At 49.4% G+C, this 20,350-nt stretch overlaps 2 protein-coding genes across 20 annotated transcripts in view; one reads left to right on the forward strand and one right to left on the reverse strand.

Annotated features, from left to right (window-relative positions):
* The window catches only part of actr3b (actin related protein 3B), a 22,834-nt gene extending 15,122 nt beyond the window's left edge, over positions 1–7,712 (reverse strand). For 15 of the 18 annotated variants that reach the window (XR_004927308.1, XR_004927306.1, XR_004927307.1 and 12 more), the window contains exon 1: positions 5,848–6,253. Coding sequence is in view for 8 of the 18 variants with exons in the window: in XM_036124769.1 (XP_035980662.1) it covers positions 5,848–6,158 (311 nt within the window). In the remaining 10 variants the exon portion in view is untranslated. Of the gene's footprint in view, positions 1–5,669; positions 5,826–5,847; positions 6,466–7,665 lie in introns of those variants that run through there. The other 3 variants (XM_036124777.1, XM_036124768.1, XM_036124776.1) reach the window with 3 other exon arrangements.
* Positions 6,480–16,355, forward strand: LOC105923640 (apoptosis regulator Bcl-2). 2 transcript variants are annotated; one of them, XM_036124778.1, is made up of 3 exons: positions 6,480–8,402; positions 8,448–8,781; positions 13,517–16,355. In XM_036124778.1, exons 1-3 carry the CDS (start codon positions 8,236–8,238, stop codon positions 13,640–13,642), a joined length of 627 nt encoding a protein of 208 aa, XP_035980671.1. In that variant the 5' UTR covers positions 6,480–8,235; the 3' UTR covers positions 13,643–16,355. The 2 variants fall into 2 exon arrangements, with proteins under 2 accessions (XP_035980671.1, XP_035980672.1); XM_036124779.1 differs by having other exon boundaries at positions 8,463–8,781.
* Positions 16,356–20,350: the final 3,995 nt, after the last annotated feature.

Below are 20,350 nucleotides of genomic sequence, written 5' to 3' on the forward strand. Positions count from 1 at the left end.
TTTTATACAAATGCATGATGTAACCCGGGTGTAAATCTCAGTGATCAAGCCTGTGTAAAATTGAACTTCCATCCCCTCACTACTTCATAGCCAATCACTGTCAAGTATCAAGGTCACATGTACTTCCACAGCCTATCAGCTAGGTATATTAGTAAGGAAGTAGGAAAGATAAGGACATGTTGGGAGAAGCAGAGCTGCAGGAGCTAACTACTTTTCCAGGATGAGATGGGGAGAAAAACCTATTATGTGAGACATAAACTGTGGAACTGGTGAGTGTTTCTGTGTGTGGCTTAGTGTTAGCTCATTGATGTCAATGTTTGTTTGTATACTCAGTAATTTAGCAGCTAAACAAATGGACGACCATATTAGATTTAAACAAACCACATGTGAACAATAGGGTGCCTTTAATGTTTGTTGAGCACTTGTTTATGTTAGGTTTTCTTTACATTTCATGTCAACTAATTTATATAGTGCGTATTTACTGGATTTTCATGGATGTAATTTATATTGAACTTTATATTTATATTCAATATGCATATTGACTGAAAATTGGAATTATTTATAGTGCAAAGAGTGCCGTTTATTGAATTTGTGTGTGCACACTAGAATGTTTTATATATTGAGAAAATGGTCCTGTTTTATTATTCAGGCCAGGTTTTGATGGCGAGCTGAAGATCCAGGCCTAGAGCCCAAGGAAGATTGCACTTTTGCGTGCATGAAGACTTGTTGATCTCCTGCCAGGCTGGTAGGAGGCTCCTTGCAGCCAACGAACAATTCTGTTCTACTCTGATCTGACTTGAGTCAGTCAGGACCTGCACTGCACCAAGCACTTTAAAAGAACTTGCTTGGGACCTTTAACTAACCCCAGCTTGGGGTGAATGAACTGAAGGGTGTGGGTTCATTAATTGTGGAATTGATTAATTGGTTTTTTGGCCATTTGAATGTTTCACTGTTGTAAATATGTATATAATTTTCTTCACTATAAATACAAGGCACTCGCAACTGCAACCTTCTAGTCTGTCTGCTCCTTCATGAGTCGTATCTAGTTTCTGATCCAACAAGCCCATTGACCCGATTGGTCACTATCCACTTACATTGATTTAAAATGTACTATATTATATTTACAAATATGCTACAATCACAAAACATTTCCACCTTATTTTTACACTATTGTTCTGCAGTACTTTCACTTTGTTGTTCTGCTTCTCCTGTTTCTGGGGCCGGGGTACAGCAGATGTCCTGCACTGGAGCAAAATCTGTCCAGGGCATAAAAACTTCTGTATCAGTTTAAAATCCAAAGATATGTTGATAAATAATCCAAACTAGTAGAAAACCAGCTCTAGCTTTCCCTTAATTCTAAAGAACTCTAAAACCCGTCCAGCAGACATAGACTGGACTCCCTGGACTGGAATGCTACAGTTCACAATACACTGCTGAGAGAACATGGCCGCCCCCTCAGGAGTTAATGACCCAGGATTCAATGACCCAGGATTCAATGACCAGGAATTCAATGACCCAGGATTCAATAACCAAGGATTCAATAACCAAGGATTCAATGACCCAGGATTAAATGGATCAGGATTCAATGACCCAGGATTCAATGACCCAGGAATAGATGAATCAGGATTCAATGACCCAGGATTCAATGACCAAGGATTCAATGACCCAGCATTCAATAACCAAGGATCCAATAACCAAGGATTCAATGGCCCAGCATTCAATGACCAAGGATTCAATAACCAAGGATTCAATGACCCAGGATTCAATGACCAGGGATTCAATGACCCAGGATTAGATGAATCAGGATTCAATAATCAAGGATTCAATGACCAAGCATTCAATGACCCAGGATTAAATGACCAAGGATTCAATAACCAAGCATTCAATGACCCAGGATTAAACTATCCGGGATTAAATGACCCATTGTTCAATGACCAAGGATTCGATAACTAATAATTCAGGATTATATTACTCAGGATTCAATGACCCAGGATTTAATGACCAAGGATTCAACAACCAATGATTCAATGGCCAAGGATTCAATAACCAAGTATTCAATAACCCAGTATTCAATGACCCAGGATTAGATGAATCAGGATTCAATGACCCAGGATTCAATGACCCAGGATTAGATGAATCAGGATTCAATGACCCGGGATTAGATTACTCAGGATTATATGACCCAGGATTACATAACCAAGGATTCAATGATTCAGGATTCAATAACCAATTATTCAATAACCAATGATTCAATGGGCCAGGATTCAATTACCCAAGGTTCAATGACCCAGGATTCAATGACCAATGATTCAATAACCAATGATTCAATGACCCAGGATTCCATGACCAAGGATTCAATAACCAATGTTCAAATAAACCAGTATTCAATGAACCAGGATTCAATGACCCAGGATTATATTACCCAGGATTCAATGATCCAGGGTTCAATAACCAAGGATTCAATTACCCACTCTCCAGTACCCCCTCCAAGGACTCCAAAAAGTGTGGGTAATCTGAACTGCTGTTTGGCGCATAAGCACAAACAACAGTCAGAACCCGTCCCCCCACACAAATGCGGAGGGAGGCCACCCTCTCGTTCAACGGGGTGAACCCCAACGTGCAGGCACTGAGATGGGGGGCAACAAGTATGCCCACTCCAGCTCTGCGCCTCTCACTAGGGGCAACTCCAGAGTGGAAGAATGTCCAGCCCCTCTGAAGGAGACTGGTTCCAGAGCCAGAGCCATGCGTCGAGGTGAGTCCGACTATCTCTAGTCAGAACCTCTCAACCTCACGCACAAGCTCAGGCTCCTTCACTACCAGAAAGGTGACATTCCACGTTGCTAGAGCCAGCTTCTGCAGCCGAGGATCGGAACACCAAGGTCCCCGCCCTCTACTGCCACCCTTCGCACAATGCAACAGCACAATGGGCTGCTCTTTGTCTGGTCCCTCACCTAGGACCTGTCTGCCTTGGGTGACCCTACAAGCGGCTTAAAGTCCCTGACAGCATAGCTCCTTGGGTCATTGGGACACTCAAACCCCTCCACCGCGGTAAGGTGGCAGCCCATGGAGGGCTATTTAAAAAGGGGGACCGGAGGGTGTGTTTCAATTACAGAGGAATCACACTCTTAAGCCTCCAGGGTGACGTCTATTCCGGGGTTCTGGAAAGGAAGGTCCGTCGGATAGTCGAATCTCGGATTCAGGAAGAGCAGTGTGGTATTCGACCTGGCCGTGGAACACTTGATCAGCTCTATACCCTCAGCAGGATCGTGGAGGGGGTCATGGGAGTTTGCCCAACCAGTCTACATGTGCTTTGTTGATCTGGAGAAGGCATTGTTGGGGGGAGTGGTGGCCGAGTGGTTAGAGCAGTGCGCTTGCACTCTGAGAAGGATGCAAGTACCTGGTTCAATCCCCAGCGCCTGCACTCTGGGTCCCTGAGCAAGACCCTTAACCCCCGATTGCTCCCCAGGTGCCGCACAGTGGCAGCCCACTGCTCCCCAAGGGGATGGGTTAAGATGCAGAAGTGAATTTCCCTATTGTGAGATCAATAAAGTTCAAATATTATTATTATTATTCAACCGTGTCCCTCGAGGGATCCTGTGGGGGGGTACTCTGGGAGTATGGAGTACCGGACCCTTTAATAAGGGCTGTCAGGTCTCTGTACGACCGGTGTCAGAGTCTGGTCCGCATTGCCGGCAGTAAGTCGGACTCGTTTCCGGTGAGAGTTGGACTCCGCCAAGGCTGCCCTTTGTCACCGATTCTGTTCATAACTTTTATGGACAGAATTTCTAGGCGCAGCCAAGGTGTTGAGGGGATCCGCTTTGGTGGCCTTAGGATTGCGTCTCTGCTATTCGCGGATGACGTGGTCCTATTGGCTTCATCAGGGCGTGATCTACAGCTCTCACTGGAGCGGTTCGCAGCCGAGTGCGAAGCGGCCGGGATGAAAGTCAGTGCCTCCAGATCCGAGACCATGGTCTTGAACCGGAAAAGGGTAGAGTGCCTCCTCCGGGTTGGGGAGGATGTGCTGCCCCCTAGTGGAGGAGTTCAAGTATCTTGGGGTCTTGTTCATGAATGAGGGGAAGATGGAGCGGGAGATCGACAGGCAGATTGGTGCAGCGTCTGCTGTGAAGCGGGCGCTGTACCGATCCGTTGTGGTGAAGAGAGAGCTGAGCCAAAAGGCCAAGCTCTCGATTTACCGGTCGATCTACGTTCCTACCCTCATCTATGGTCACGAGCTTTGGGTCGTCACCTAAAGAACGAGATCCCGGATCCAAGCGGCTGAAATGAGTTTTCTCCGTAGTGTGTCTGGGCTCTCCCTTAGAGATAGGGTGAGGAGCTCAGTCATCCGGGGAGGACTCAGAGTAGAGCCGCTGCTCCTCCACGTCCAGAGGAGCCAGTTGAGGTGGCTCGGGCATCTGGTCAGGATGCCTCCTGGACGCCTCCCTGGTGAGGTGTTCCGGGCACGTCCCACCGGGAGGAGGCCCAGGGGAAGACCCAGGACACGCTGGAGGGACTATGTCTCCCTGCTGGGAACGCCTTGGGATTCCTCCTGAGGAGCTGGACCACGTGGCTGGGGAGAGGGACGTCTGGGCCTCCCTACTGAAGCTGCTACCCCCACGACCCGACCCCGGATAAGAGGGAGACAATGGATGGATGGATGGAAGAATTGAATGAACCAGGATTCAATGACCCAGTATTCAATGAACCAGGATTCAAAGACCCAGGATTATATTACCCGGGATTCAATAATTTAGGATTCAATAACCCAGGATGTTTGTACGTGTGTCAAATCTAAACGTATCAGGTCATCTAACTCGTTGAAACATCAGAAGAAAATCCAACCTACATCTGCCTGAGTGAAATAAGGGATTCCTGCCTGGATCCCACTGATTGTTCCTCCCTCTGTAGCAGCAGCTGCCATCAAATGTTTGAGGAGCTGGTCTGAGTCTTTAACATCACAGTGAAAGAATGTGGACTCGCTCTGTATCACAGTTGTATGGAGAACATTCCCTGTACTGTATGGAAACGTTCTCACTGCTGTATGGAGAACGTTCTCCACCACTGTATGGAGAACGTTCTCACTGCTGTGTGGAGAACGTTATCCACCGCTGTATGGAAACGTTCCCACTGCTGTATGGAGAACGTTCTCCACCACTGTATGGAAACGTTCCCACTGCTGTATGGAGAACGTTCTCACTGCTGTGTGGAGAACGTTATCCACCGCTGTATGGAAGGTGTTCCCTCTGCTGTATGGAGAACGTTTTCCACCGCTGTATGGAAGGTGTTCCCTCTACTGTGCGGAGAACATTCCCTGTACTGTAAGGAGACGTTCCCATCGCTGTAAGGAGAACGTTCCGCCGCTGTGTGTAACGCTGACTGACTGGAAGAGACCGGATCAGCTTCAGCTGCTGCCTTCAGGTAGAAAACAGTAAGAACATTTACATTTATATAAATATTATTTTATTCTAAATAGATTCCAATTTTATTGGAAATTATTCATCTATTTTTTACAACAGGTTTAGATTTTTTCTTCTATCTGCCAGAACATGATGGTTCCACAGATCTGACTCTTTACAGCCATTGGGAGCTCAAACAAGCGGTTCTGACCCAGTAGAACCGCTTTGAAGCAAAGATGCTGGTGGTTCTGATCCAACACAACAAGGTGTGAGCACCTGAGTCAGCCTCGTTGTTATTGTCGCTGTGATGACGTCACAAGGAAGGGGATTTTTGGGGGTACTGTCCCTTTAACGGAACCTAAAACCAAACGCACACACGCGAACGCGCTCGGACGCGCGCCTGCAGACACGTCTCCTCATGATGTCACTCTGTCCTCTGTGCGCGTGTCCTCACCCGGTCCCGCAGTCTATCACGCAGGGGGGGAGCTGCAGGGTCATGATGCTGTCCTGCTCCGGTTCGGTTCGGTTCGGTTCGGTAGGGTTCAGCCCGCACAGCGCGCTGAGTGTCCGCTGAAACGATGAGGGGGGCGTCCTCTCTGTGCGCGTGCGCGTGTCAGAGGAGCAGTTCCGGGTCGGAGGAGCAGCCCCCCCACTCCAGCTACCGGAGAGTTCCCGTGCTGCGTTCAGGGTCTGCCCGGAAAGCCGTAAATTCTGCTGTCGGTGTCTGTTCTCCGTCCATAAATGTCCCAGAAGGCTCCTGGACATTTCAGAGGATCTGTGGAAAACCTGCAGAGAGAAAATGATGAAGAGGCCTCCAGAGAGGCAGCTCTGCCCAGTAAGGAGGAGGAGGAGGAGGAGGAGTTAGGGGCCTTCATCCTGATGTCCAGACTGATGCAGCTCCGAGGCTCAGTCTGTTTTCATGGGTTCATCTGGTTCCTCCCTGGTTCCGTTGCCATGCCGTACCCTGGAACCGGGACTAGTTCCGTGTTTTCATGACGAAGACAAAAAGTATCGGATCTCACATGTCGCTCCAGTTAGAACATTGTCTGACTGCTTTATGTGGCATTCTGTTTCCACGGGGTAAGGGTTCTGGTTCTGAACCCAGTCTGGTCCAGTTGATTCTTCTATGTTTCACCAGATTCTGACACATCTGACTAAATCAGATTTACTGAGTAGTTCTGAAAGCAGGTGTGGATCAATGCTCGGTACCAGATGCCCCGAGCTAGACGGCACCACTGGGTCCCAGTAAAAAAAAAAGCCCGTTCCACCGCCTCGATTTGGTTCCAGGAGCGTTCTTCAGGACCAGCCCAGGTTCTCCAGATGTGTGCCGAAGGCTGGGTCCAGTAGGCAAACTGCTTTGTTAAAGTGGGACCACTGAGCTGAACCCCACTGAAGGCCCGGTTTGAACAAGTCTGGACCTGCAGTCCAAAGCACCTTAAATAAATCTGCAAAAGGTGCAGCGCAGCGGTTCTGAAGATCCAAGGCTTCATGGAAAGCTGTCAGCGGTCAGAACCCAGAACGATTCTGGTCATTTCTCTAATGGACCTGAGCTCCAGGCCGGTTCTGCTGCAGCAGGAGAATCCGACCAATCAGCTGGTTCCTCTATGACATCACTGGTACCAGCTCCGTGGCTGCAGATGTGCAGCATGCACCACATCTGGTCACTGGTGATTATTATTCTGATCCGGTCGGTTCTGTTCTGGAATATCCACTTTGCAAACTGTTAGTTGTGATTGGCAGGTGGGCCAGCCAATCAGGTTAAAGTTCCAGCTTACGTAATGTGGCTTTAGCGCTGCCAGAACCAGAGTCAGAACCACATCTGGACCCGATCATTCAGATCCAAAGCACTCAGCTGCTGTGGTTCTGTTTCACATCAGAAGCGCCGCAGACAGAACATCTGGAACATCATGAGTTCTGATGCTGGTAATAGTTTCATTTGTTTGATCTGAAATGTTCCCCTAAACAAACGTCTAGACTTTACCCTCGGTCCATCAACAGCTGGACTCCCAGAACACTTCCAGAACCTTAAAAGTAAAGACTCACTCCAGAACCACGGGCTCCTGGCCCAGATTTTGATCCACTATGTTCTTCTGTCCCTGGATCAGACCCTCATGGGACTTCTCTGGGTTCTGACCCAGGATCCACTGGGTCTTACTTTGTTTTTCAGTTCCAGAACCAGCTGTGGTGCTGCTGGTGCAGCAGCTGCAGGCGTCCAGCAGGGGGCAGCAGGAGCTCTGGTACCTGCACCGGCAGCCTCCTGCAGATCACCCACCTGTAACCTTCCTGATCGCTGCTGATCACTTCCGGCTCTCCTCATCGATCCATGGTCCAGGTGGCTCACATGCACGCGCACAGACTGAGCCTGAGGAGCGCGCACCCAGCCGCCTTCATCTGGCTCCTCATAGACGGTTGGAGGGGGAATCCCGGAGCGCGGGGGCGGGACCACAGCCTGGGCGCCTGAGCGCAGCACGTGGAGGCTCAGATTCACCCGGACCGGGACCGGGACCAGGACCAGGAGCTGAACCAGGACCAGGACCCGCACCCGGACCAGAACCAGGACCAGGACCGCGTCCTCAGGTCTGCCTCTGTGCGCTCACGCTTGTAGCGGGTCCGCAGCGCGTCGGGTGCGCGCCTCCTCCTCTGGTGGAGCCGGATGGCTGCTGACCTGCACTTCTAACCGCTGTTAACGGGAAACTGTCGCTTTCATCACTTCCCAAGACGCGCACGTCACACGAAGGCATAACGCACACATCTGGATTAAAGCGTCAGCTGATCCTCTGACGTCATCAGGAGCGAAGATGTGAGGGGACGCTGTCAGGTCTCTGCTGGCCTGCAGGGGGCGATGGCGGGCTACAACAGCCGTGACGTCACAGAAGGCTTTCTGCGCCACAAGCTGCTGGACCGGGGCGTGGCCTGGCGTTTCCCACCCCCTCCCAGCCAGACAGATGTGGCATCACCGGTACCACAGAGGCCGGAGGAGGGCGCCGGGCCGGACCGGCTGCCTCTGGCCCGGCTGCCTCTGGACCGGCTGCCTCTGGCCCGGCTGCCTCTGGACCGGCTGCCTCTGGACCGGCTGCTGGCGGCGCTGCAGGGCGCCAGCGACGAGCTGGAGGGGCGTTACCACAGCGAGCTGCACGGCCAGGTGGTGGCGCTGCAGCAGCAGGACGTCAGCGGCGCCGCCACCTGCCGCAGCCTGGAGCTGGTCCGGGAGGTGCTGTTCAGGGATGGCGTGAATTGGGGACGCATTGTGGCCCTGATGACGCTGGGCGGAGCTCTGAGCACCGAGGCGGCCCAGACGGGCCAGACGGGCCAGGTGGACCGCATCGCCGCCTGGATGGAGGAGAGTCTGGAGACGCTCCAGGGATGGATCCAGGACAACGGAGGATGGGTAGGAGCAGGAATCCTTCGCTCTGTCCCTCTTTCCTTTGCTTCCCTACTTGTCTGCTTGACTCCTTTCTCAATGTTGTCCTTGTCTCCTCCTTTGCTTTCCCCCTTCCTTCCACCTTTGTCTAATTTTTCATTTCCATCATTTCCTTAAAGCATCAGCAGGTAACTCTTGTATTAATACATTTTTTACATCTTTATTAAAACTGTCATTAAGTCCTGACAGTAAAATATGAGGGAGATAAAAGTCCAGCTCCTTTGGCGCCTCCTAGTGGTCCTGCTGCCATCTGCAGAAATCCAGCGCTCCCGGTCAGAGGCAGCCAATCAGAGACGGGGACAGGTGAACACTGGAGCAGCAGCAAAGGTGGTTCATTTGAGTCTCTGAATCACTGCCACCGGTTCACCAAATCATTCAGTCTGTTCAGATTCCTGAGTGCGACTCAATGAGGAAGTTGCCGTGGCGACTGGGACACGATGACCTCCTTCCCAGCTGATCTGACAAATGAACCAATCAGTGAACTGATTCGGTTCAGTTTGTTCACTTGAATGTCTGGTTCTTTTGAATGACTCGCTGACACAGTTTCAGGCCCAGAACTTCCTACTGCAGCCTGATGTTTTCCCTGTTACCGTTTTACCAGAGCTCCCTTAGGGTCCTTCCATCATGTCCTTGTTTCATTTCCTTAACTCCTTTCCTTTTTTCCTTCCTTTATGTCCTTCTTGTTCAGAACCTCTCCTTTCCTTTCCTTACCTCATTTCCTTGTCTTCTTCCATGCGTCTTTGTCCCTGTCCAAATATTTATCTGCCACCCTCCATCAGAGCTTAACTTTTCTCCTAGTCATTGTCTCCTTGTCTCCTCGTTTCCTTACCTTGACGCTGATGTTTTCAGGGAAGGACTTTTCTCTGAAACCTCAGATGTTTCTGGCTATCAGTGAGATCAGAGAGGTTTGGTTGGAGTCCAGGAGGCCCTGTGGTCTGAGCTGTGGTTCTTTAAGCCGGATTATCTTCATCAGTCTGAGACCATCTGGTTACACATCTTCAGATTGGATCGTCTCCAGAACCGGACCGGTCCGAACTGCATCAACCTATCAGGTCTGCAGAGAGGACCACCAGGGCTTCCCTCCATTGATCAGCTTCCACAGAACAGTTATTGGGTTTCTGGCTTCTTTACAGAGTGTGGTTCTGTAAATGTTCTCGGGTCCTGATATCTGTCCAGAAGTGACCCGGTCATCATTGAAGTGGAAGAATCAGAACTCAGCGGGATGTGGTCGATTAAATCAGCATCAATCAGAAAGAGCGCCTCTGTTTCAGAACCCGGCTCGGATCTGGACCTCCGGTACAGAAACAGAAACACGCTCAGCGGCAGACGCAGAGTATTTTGGTTTCCATGCAAAAAGGATGCAAAGTGCAGAAAATCCCTAAAACTCTGCAGAGACTCGGTTCCTGTTTAACAGAACCGACGGTTTCTTTTCTCAGTTCAGTTTCTCTGGCAGCCCAGCATGGAGCTCCTGGCATTGATGAGGTCAACGTTAAGGCTTAGTTTGGACCGGAACCGGTGGTGTTTAATATTCATCAGAACCAGCAGCGTCTGTTCAGCTTGCTTATTTATAATATGGGTCATTTTTTATTTAGAATTAAAACAGGCGTGATTAGGTGGAGCTTATTTTGTCAGCATCTTCCAACATGAGGCAGAGAACCCAGGATCCAGACCGGGGGGGGGGGGGTGCTTCTGGGTCAAGAAGAAGAAGAAATGAAGATGAGGAAAGCTATGAAAAAAAGACCAAGGTCAGACCAGGAGAGCTGATCTCAGACCAGGAGGCAGCCCGGTACCAGCAGGGGGACGGAACCAGCTGCAGCTGGGCCCGGTGCCGTCCAGGTGGAGCTGGGCCCGGTGCCGTCCAGGTGGAGCTGGGCCTGGTGCCGTCCAGGTGGAGCTGGGCCTGGTGCCGTCCAGGTGGAGCTGGGCCTGGTGCCGTCCAGGTGTTCATACACCCAGAAAAACGTCAGACCTCTGAGACCATGCGCACCTTCACCTGCACCAGGTTCCCTTTCTAGGGGCCAGCTGCACCTGATCGTGTGGTACCAGGTTCTAGTACCAGCTTCTACCTCAGGTTCTGGTACCAGGTTCTGACTCTGGTACTGGTACCAGGTACTGGCTCAGGTTCTGGTACCAGGTTCTGCCTCTGGTTCTGCAGCTGGTACCAGGTTCTGGTACCCTAGTCGGAGCTGTGGCTGCAAGGTTGTCGGTGCAGGTCGCAGTGGCTTCCCTCACCGCTGGTGGACACCAGCGGTGAGGGAAGCCGTCAAGCTGAAGAAGGAGTCCTACCGGGCTTTTTTGGCCTGTGGGACTCCGGAAGCAGCTGATGTGTACCGGCAGTCGAAGCGGCAGGCGGCTCGGCTGGTGGCCGAGGCAAAAACTCGGGCGTGGGAAGAGTTCGGAGAGGCCATGGAGAAAGACTTCCGTACGGCTTCGAGGAGACTCTGATTCGACCGTGTCCCCCGGGGGATCCTGTGGGGGAGGGGGAAGTGAATTTCCCTATTGTGAGATCAATAAAGTTCAAATATTATTATTATTATTCAACCGTGTCCCCCGGGGGATCCTGTGGGGGGTACTCCGGGAGTATGGAGTACCGGACCCTTTAATAAGGGCTGTCAGGTCTCTGTACGACCGGTGTCAGAGTCTGGTCCGCATTGCCGGCAGTAAGTCGGACTCATTTCCGGTGAGAGTTGGACTCCACCAAGGTTGCCCTTTGTCACCGATTCTGTTCATAACTTTTATGGAGGTCCACAGAGGTCCAGGGAGGTCCACAGAGAGGTCCACAGAGAGGTCCACAGAGAGGTCCACAGAGAGGTCCACAGAGAGGTCCACAGAGGTCCATAGAGGTCCACAGAGGTCCATAGAGGTCCACAGAGGTCCATAGAGGTCCACAGAGCTCCATAGAGAGGTCCATAGAGAGGTCCACAGAGGTCCACAGAGAGGTCCACAGAGGTCCACAGAGAGGTCCACAGAGGTCCACAGAGGTCCACAGAGAGGTCCACAGAGACGTCCACAGAGAGGTCCAGGGAGGTCCACAGAGGTCCACAGAGGTCCACAGAGAGGTCCAGGGAGGTCCACAGAGCTCCACAGAGAAGTCCACAGATAAATCCACAGAGCTCCACAGAGAGGTCCATAGAGAGGTCCATAGAGGTCCACAGAGGTCCATAGAGAGGTCCAGGGAGGTCCACAGAGGTCCACAGAGCTCCATAGAGGTCCACAGATAAATCCACAGAGCTCCACAGAGAGGTCCACAGAGAGGTCCATAGAGGTCCACAGAGGTCCATAGAGAGGTCCAGGGAGGTCCACAGAGGTCCATAGAGAGGTCCAGGGAGGTCCACAGAGGTCCACAGAGGTCCATAGAGAAGTCCACAGATAAATCCACAGAGCTCCACAGAGGTCCACAGAGGTCCACAGAGAGGTCCACAGAGAGGTCCAGGGAGGTCAATAGAGGTCCATAGAGGTTCAGAGAGGGACCTTCAGTACACAGACAGACATCAAGGTCCATGATCACCTGAGAAGCACATGGCCTTGTTTCTGCGCTCTGATTGGCTGTGAGCAGATGCAGCTGGCTTCAGTGTAACAGCCGATGGTGTGAGAGAAGCTTCAGAGCAGCTTTTACTTTCTATTTATGCTCTGCTGCTGCTGCTGCTGCTGCTGCGGTTTCCTTCACCGTGATCTGCTGCCTCTCAGCCTGTGTGGTATTACCCAGAAACTTCTTTCCAGGTAATCAGCGCGGGTTTCCGCCTCAGGCATCGCATCAGAGAGCGGTGTTCTGCCGAACTCTCCTGCACCTGAACCTCCTGACCCGGTGTGGTTCTGACCGTTGGACCGGTCTGACCGCGGGTTCTGGGGCGTCTGCAGAGGTTCTGCAGAGGTTCTGCAGGGAGTCAGAGCGTGAGAAGCTGCTGGTGTGCGCTGGGAGCTCTAAGAATAAAGGCAGTGGTGAGACGATTCTTAGAAAATGCTAGAGAAATTTTCCATCGTTCAGACAGAAACAGACGAAGTCCCCACGTGTCGTTTCATCTGAGCCGCTAACAGCTTCCTGCTGTCTTCAGAACAAGGTTGGTCTGGTTCTGATGTCACAAACGTCCCATAACACCATCTGAGAAAGGTCAAAGGTCACTAGATTTACTCCAGGGTCCACCCTGTGGAGGAACATTGGTCCAGGTGACCCACCTTTCTCCCCGGCCCGGGTTCTGGTCTGTGTTCCTCCTGCTGGTTTCTCTCAGACCCGGTTCATGGTGGTTCTCTATAGAGAACCGGTTCATGGTGGTTCTCTATAGAGAACCGGTTCATGATGGTTCTCTATAGAGAACCGGTTCATGATGGTTCTCTATAGAGAACCACCATGAACCGGTTCATGATGGTTCTCTATGTCAATGCTGTTGCCCTTCAGTTTAGAACCTTGTTTCTCCTTGGCCTTCAGCCAATCAGTGACCAGCAGTCCGCTCCGATTGGCCCCTGGTCCGCTCTGATTGGCCCCTGGTCCGCTCTGATTGGCCCCTGGTCCAGTTGGTACCCAAAGAAACTGTAATCTTGGAGTTTCTAGGGGCCCAAATGGTGCAGTTCTGATAGTACCCTGCAGTTTTAGACCAAATAGAACCGGCCCAGAAGCTCTGAGGAACTCCAGAACCTAGGTTTCTGATGGTTCTGATCCAATACTTGGGTTTGGTTGACATAAATCATTTCTTGTCTTGTTCTGCAGGAGGCCTTCGTGGAGCTGTACGAGTCCAGACCTCCAGTCACGAACTGGACCCCCGGTTCTGTCTTTGGACTGGTGGTTCTGGGAGCAGCTTTTGTCACATTGGGACTTCTCCTCGCTCAGAGATAGGACCTGCTAGACTGGACCCATCCCACCAGAACCTGCGTCAGATCCAGACCCGCTAGACTGGACCCATCCCACCAGAACCTGCATCAGATCTGGACCTGCTAGACTGGACCCATCCCACCAGAACCTGCGTCAGATCCAGACCCGCTAGACTGGACCCATCCCACCAGAACCTGCGTCAGATCCAGACCCGCTAGACTGGACCCATCCCACCAGAACCTGCGTCAGATCCAGACCTGCTAGACTGGACCCATCCCACCAGAACCTGCGTCAGATCCGGACCCGCTAGACTGGACCCATCCCACCAGAACCTGCGTCAGATCCAGACCCGCTAGACTGGACCCATCCCACCAGAACCTGCGTCAGATCTGGACCCGCTAGACTGGACCCATCCCACCAGAACCTGCGTCAGATCCAGACCCGCTAGACTGGACCCATCCCACCAGAACCTGCGTCAGATCCAGACCCGCTAGACTGGACCCATCCCACCAGAACCTGCGTCAGATCCGAACCCATCTGGATCTCCAGCTTCTTCCATCACAAAGGAACGGTTTCAAAATAAAAGCTTGGGTTTTATTTTGAAAAGTGACTCACTGTTCAGTAATGATGTCATGGCAGAACCAGAACCAGAACCACCAGAACCATCCACAGCACCAGAACCATCTCAGGGCCAGAATCAATGGACTGCAGTCCTTGTGTAGAACCGGGTTAACTGTGCTGGCCCGGTTTCTGTTCAGCACCGACAAAGACTGGATCAATGAAATTGTCAGAACCAGTACATTAAAACTTTTGGACCAAGGTTCTTATCATTAGCAGACAGAAAAGTATTGAAGATGTTGAAATGGATCAGAACCAAAGCTGGAGACAGCAGCAGGATGGTTTTATTTAGCAGAACCTCTGACTGCTGGGAGCTGCTTGGTACCGGGTCAGCACTCCTGAAATCAAACATATTATACCATAACCACACGGTCTTCAGCTCCTTCAGAGAGAACCGGTTCTGCTCCAGATTAAAAGGAGGTTCTGCTGATTTCTGTGGTTCTGCTGTGGTTCTGCTGTGGTTCTGTCTCCACCTGGTGGACGACATGAAGAACTACACAGCTTACTTAGCAGAAACCTAAAAGCTTCGGCTGGGTTTCTCTGAGGTTCTTTGGCAGCTCTGTGGGTTCTGCTGTGTTCTCAGCAGATCCAGCTAAGCTAACTGGGTCAGAACCCGTCCAGCAATCGTAAAGATTAATTTTCTTCTTTTTTCTACTATTAACATTTTGTTTAACGCCTCATTATTGGACCAGATGATGGCTGGGCTTCTCCTGAAGTGGCAGACGGTTCCGTTCGAGGATTCTGCTCCAGTTTAATTCTGCAGAACCAAATCACAGCAAACCTTAAAGAACTTTACATTCAGACCAGTCCAGTTATTTCCAGAACCTTTCAGTCCATCGTCCCTGCTGGGTGGAGGGGTAAAGGAACCGCCCCATTTGGGTCCAACCGGCTGGTTTCCTGAGGCAGGCGGTACTGAATGGTTCTGCTGGGTGAACCGGACTGAAGGCCTAATTAATGTATCAGCAGATAAACAGAACCAAATGACCCGATGCATGCAGCGGTTCCCCATTCTGCTGGTTCTGATGTCCACCAAGCTCTGGAAGCCCAAGCTTTTAGAGGCGGTTCCACACCGGATCCGTCAAGATGTTCTCCTCTTCAGCACAGAACCGGTCAGGAACGGGTCGGAGCGTTCCTCCTCGTCAGCATCTGGAGATGGATTGTTTGGTTGGAAACGTCCTGAAACGTTCTGCTGGGCGTTAGAGAACGGTGTGAACCCGTCAGTCTGCTGATCCACTGGAGCGGTTCTGCTCCCAGCATCAAGTCCAGTTTGACTCCAGAGATGTTCCACAAATCCATGCTGAGAACAGAACACCAAGAACCTTCCCAGCTCCAAGAGAACCAGGTGGATAATTATCCAGTTTGTTTTTCACTGACTTCTGAGGCGCTTAGCGGAACCAAAGCTTGTTAATTCAGAATAAACCCAGAACGATGCTAAAATAACGCGGGTTAGAAAATAAACCATAAATTCTCTGGAAAGGATTAGAAAGTGGCCTCATGGGGTTTGACTGTAAACCTCTTTAAACCGAGACGTTTTAAAAGTCTTTTTAAAGTGGATTTTATTTTTATGGTCAGATCAGCAACTAGGCTGATTTAAATATCAGTAGAGAACCAACACACTGAATAAAATATAAACTGTGTGACACAAAGAAATAATAATAATAATTATTATTATTAGCTTTTGAAGGCAGTATATAACAAGGTGGTCGTTTTTAAGATGATTTAAAGTTCCTGCAGACCTCCCTGAGGAAGGAAAAAGGTTCTGTCTGGTCCCAACCCGAGTCCTGGAAACAACCTCGAGCTTTTGGTCTAGAGATCTATGAGTTCTGCTGGGGAACACTGATAAATCCCCCCCCCCCACAGACTACCTGGACTGTCTGCACCATCTTCTGGTCTGGTCGTTGCTGCCAGGCCTCCTGCCTGCAGAGACTTTCTGTTCATGTTCCACACAGAACGTTTCTGTACATAGAAAATGTGTTTTTTTGCTTTGCTGCTACGTTCCTGACAAAGAAGAAATGATATTAATGTTTCACTCTTCTGTTTTCACCTTGAGCCTTGCAGCCAAACTCAAATGTAAAGAGTGAATGTGCAGCTAAATGACAATAAAGTGTTTCTAAGTTGATGAAGCAGATTTGTCTCTGTGTAGCGCTGTGCATTCAGCAGCCTAAGGGAAAAGAAAGATGGGGAGTCATGATGCTCGTTAAGACTTAAATTAGGCAACAACCCTGGAGACAATTAGTTAAATTAGTCGGATCTCACAAATTACCTGTGTGAGATCCGACAGGTAAATGTGAGGAGGAAAGCTGGCTGCAGGTAGCATATCCAGTGGGACTGAGGTCATCAGGATCGGTGCTCGTCTGAGTGGATTCCCTCTCGCTTGGTTTGAAGAATGAATCCTATTCAATTTTATTGCCAAGCACCAATTCATGAAACACGTCATCTCGAGGCACTTTACAAAGTCAAAATCAATCAAATTATACAGACTGGTAAAAAAAAATGTCCTATATCAGGGAACCAGTTGATTGCTTCAAAGTCTCTCCAAGCAGCATTCACTCCTCCTGAAAGAGCGTAGAGCCACAGTGGACAGTCGTCTGCATTGTTGATGGCTTTGCAGCAATCCCTCATACTGAGCATGCATGAAGCGACAGTGGAGAGGAAAACTCCCCTTTAACAGGGAGGAGAACCTCCAGCAGAACCAGAACCAGGCTCAGTGTGAACGCTCATCTGCCTCCACCCACTGGGGCTTAGAGAAGACAGAGCAGAGACACAGAAAGCTCAGAAGCTCACATTGACCCAGGAGTACTTTCTATGTTAGAGAAGACAGAGCAGAGACACAGAAAGCTCAGAAGCTCACATTGACCCAGGAGTACTTTCTATGTTAGAGAAGACAGAGCAGAGACAGAAAGCACAGAAGCTCACATTGATCCAGGAGTACTTTCTATGTTAGAGAAGACAGAGCAGAGACACAGAAAGCACAGAAGCTCACATTGACCCAGGAGTACTTTCTATGTTAGAGAAGACAGAGCAGAGACACAGAAAGCACAGAAGCTCACATTGACCCAGGAGCACTTTCTATGTTAGAGAAGACAGAGCAGAGACACAGAAAGCTTAGAAGCTCACATTGACCTAGGAGTACTTTCTATGTTAGAGAAGACAGAGCAGAGACACAGAAAGCTCAGAAGCTCACATTGACCTAGGAGTACTTTCTATGTTAGAGAAGACAGAGCAGAGACACAGAAAGCACAGAAGCTCACATTGACCCAGGAGTACTTTCTATGTTAGAGAAGACAGAGCAGAGACACAGAAAGCTCAGAAGCTCACATTGACCCAGGGGTACTTTTTATGTTAGATGGTAATAGAGGATGATCTGCCTCCCCTGATGATGTCACAGTTAACAGAACGCCAGACCAGGTGTACCTTCTATGAAGAAAAGAGAGAGAACAGAAAGTTAAAAGCTGAAATGACAACAGTCATTTCTATGTAATGCAAAACTGGAGAACAGTAGGAGAAATCAGCAGAGAGAGAGAAATAGACCCTGATGTCCTCCAGCAGCCTAAGCCTATAGCAGCATAACTATAGAGGTAGCTCAGGGTAACATGAGCCACTCTGACTAGAAGCTTTGTCACAAAGGAAAGTTTTAAGATTAGTCTTAAAAGTAGACGGGGTGTCTGCCTCACGGACCAAAACTGGGAGTTGGTTCCACTGGAGAGGAGCCTGATAGCTAAAGGATCTGCCTCCCATTCTACTTTTAGAGACTCTAGGAACCACCAGCAGACCTGCAGTCTGAGAGCGAAGTGCTCTGTTAGGAACATACGGGGTAATCAGAGCTCTGATATATGATGGAGCTTGATTATTAAGGGCTTTATACGTTAGAAGGAGAATTTTAAATTATATTCTTGATTTAACAGGAAGCCAATGAAGGGAAGCTAAAATTGTTAAATCTGTTTAATATGCAAACTGGAATCTGTCCGACAGATAAGATTTAAACCAGCCTAATGCTTTCCCCTTAATCCCTACAGTATGCTCAAGTCTTTGTAGGAGAATATTGTGATCAACTGTATCAAATGCAGCACTGAGATCTAACAGGACAAGTATAGACACAAGTCCATTATCTGAGGCCATGAGAATATCATTAGTGACCTTCACCAGAGCTGCTTCAGTGCTATGATGAGCTCTAAAGCCTGACTGAAACTCCTCAAGTAGGTCATTACTTTGTAAATGTTCACATAGTTGATTAGCAACTAAAGACAAATGTGGATCTTTCTTTGATTTACTGAGTACTCCGTGATAAAGATCAAATTTATAATAATACACTGATAACAAGTCTGTGATCTATTTAGGTGCTAAGTCACCTTAAAGAAAAAATGTAGCATCTCTGGGGATCGAGAGGACTGAAGGACCCAGAGGCCCCAAAGAGCAGCCAAGAAAAACATAAAATGAATTAAAGCTCGGTTCTGCAGGAGATGCTGTGTTCCAGGTCTACTTCAGCAGCAGAACATCTGCACTGCTGAAGGTTTGGACGTACCGTCCGAACTCAAGAGAAGAACAAGGAGAGAATCACTAAATCACAGCAGCTTGGGTCCAAAAGTTGTTTTATTAGAATCAAGGACCAGCTACAGAGTTAAACAGAACACACCTCAGCAGAACATTTGTAAACAGAACAGGACCAACAGAACATTTGTAGCTGAACATAGAAGAGGCTTCCTCATCTCCACAGTGTGGGGGATTTTCAGGGCCCTTCGAGGGACTATTTTACTGTTATCTCTAATAGAACCAATAGCAAGAACACATAAAACAGTTTCTCTTGTTTTCAGATAAACAAAAAGGAATCCAAGTGAAGCAAACTTGTCAGAAAGTGTATTTTCCAGTTTAATTTGATTGAAGGCATTTTTCATCCAGTCCAAATTCTCCCAGCTCTGTTGCTGGGCAGATTAAGAAATGATCTGCAAACTGATTGGTCATCAGCTGTGAACTCAGCTTAGGACCCTGTTTAGAAAACAGCAAAGTTTTCTCTGATGGAACAATTTGAAAACGGGTTCCAGAGCGTAACCGTTCTATGTTGTCGCATTAACAGGAAGAACTGGATTTTTCTCATCCCTGACTCATGCGCAGTACGACAGAAATAAGTGGTAATTGATGCATAGCGCAATGGCTGCCTTCCGTTTTAAAACCACAGAAGAAGAAAATATCAACAATGGCAGATAGTGGAGTACTGTTTGTGCTGCCGACTCTTCTTAACATCGCGGCTCATGAGCAGAACCTCGTGATGCTCTGCCATCTAAAACGTGGTTTTAGCCAGAAAGGTTTTGCATGCATGCGCATATTAAAGAACAGCATCCACTAGTGGCGTGGGAATTACACCATTTCCACTGTTGCCATGGAAACAGGGATTGTAAGTCAAACAGTTTTGTGTGAAGGTGGTAACAGGAACGGGAAAACGTCCGTTTTCAGATGTGACACGCATCACATCAGTTCCCTGAGAAGCCCCGCCCCTTTGTGGAGACCGCCAATTACAGCTGAGCCTGTGTTTCATGGTGTTGAGCTCCCTGCGATGGTCTCAGCATGAGGTTCAGAACAAACTGTTTGTGGTTCTGACTGGACTTCCTGAGTGGTTCTCGTGTTTCTATAGCCTACTGGAGTTGAGAAAAGATTCAGATGAGGATACATTTTTATTGGATCAGGGAGTCTTGATCCCTGAGGCCAGGTTCTCCACTGTGTTCTTCTACTGGAGCTTCAGTTCTTCTGCCAGACACGGATCCACCTCACACAGAGCAGCAATCAGAGCCGAGCTGGCCTTGGAACCCTTGTTTCGCACCATGTCGACCACTTGTCGGGCTCTATCACTCTTGTTGAGGTTCCCCAACTCCATCTCGCTGTCGTTCAGGATCCTTTTCTCCAGCATTGTATCCAGCAGCTGCTGTAGAACCGGAGCGGAGATCTTGGCCACTAACAGTGACCTGACAGAGGTCAGCTTGCTAACCGAGTCGGCTGGGGAAGCTGAAGACGCTGCTGGAGCTGGAGCTGGAGCTGGAGGACGAGAAAGAAACTGCTGTCAGGATTCTGGTGATGGAGCAGAACAGAACCTGTTCCTCACAACAAGCCTGACCTCCTGAGAGT

Source organism: Fundulus heteroclitus, chromosome 21 (assembly GCF_011125445.2).
Source record: "Fundulus heteroclitus isolate FHET01 chromosome 21, MU-UCD_Fhet_4.1, whole genome shotgun sequence".
Classification (NCBI taxonomy): domain Eukaryota; kingdom Metazoa; phylum Chordata; class Actinopteri; order Cyprinodontiformes; family Fundulidae; genus Fundulus; species Fundulus heteroclitus.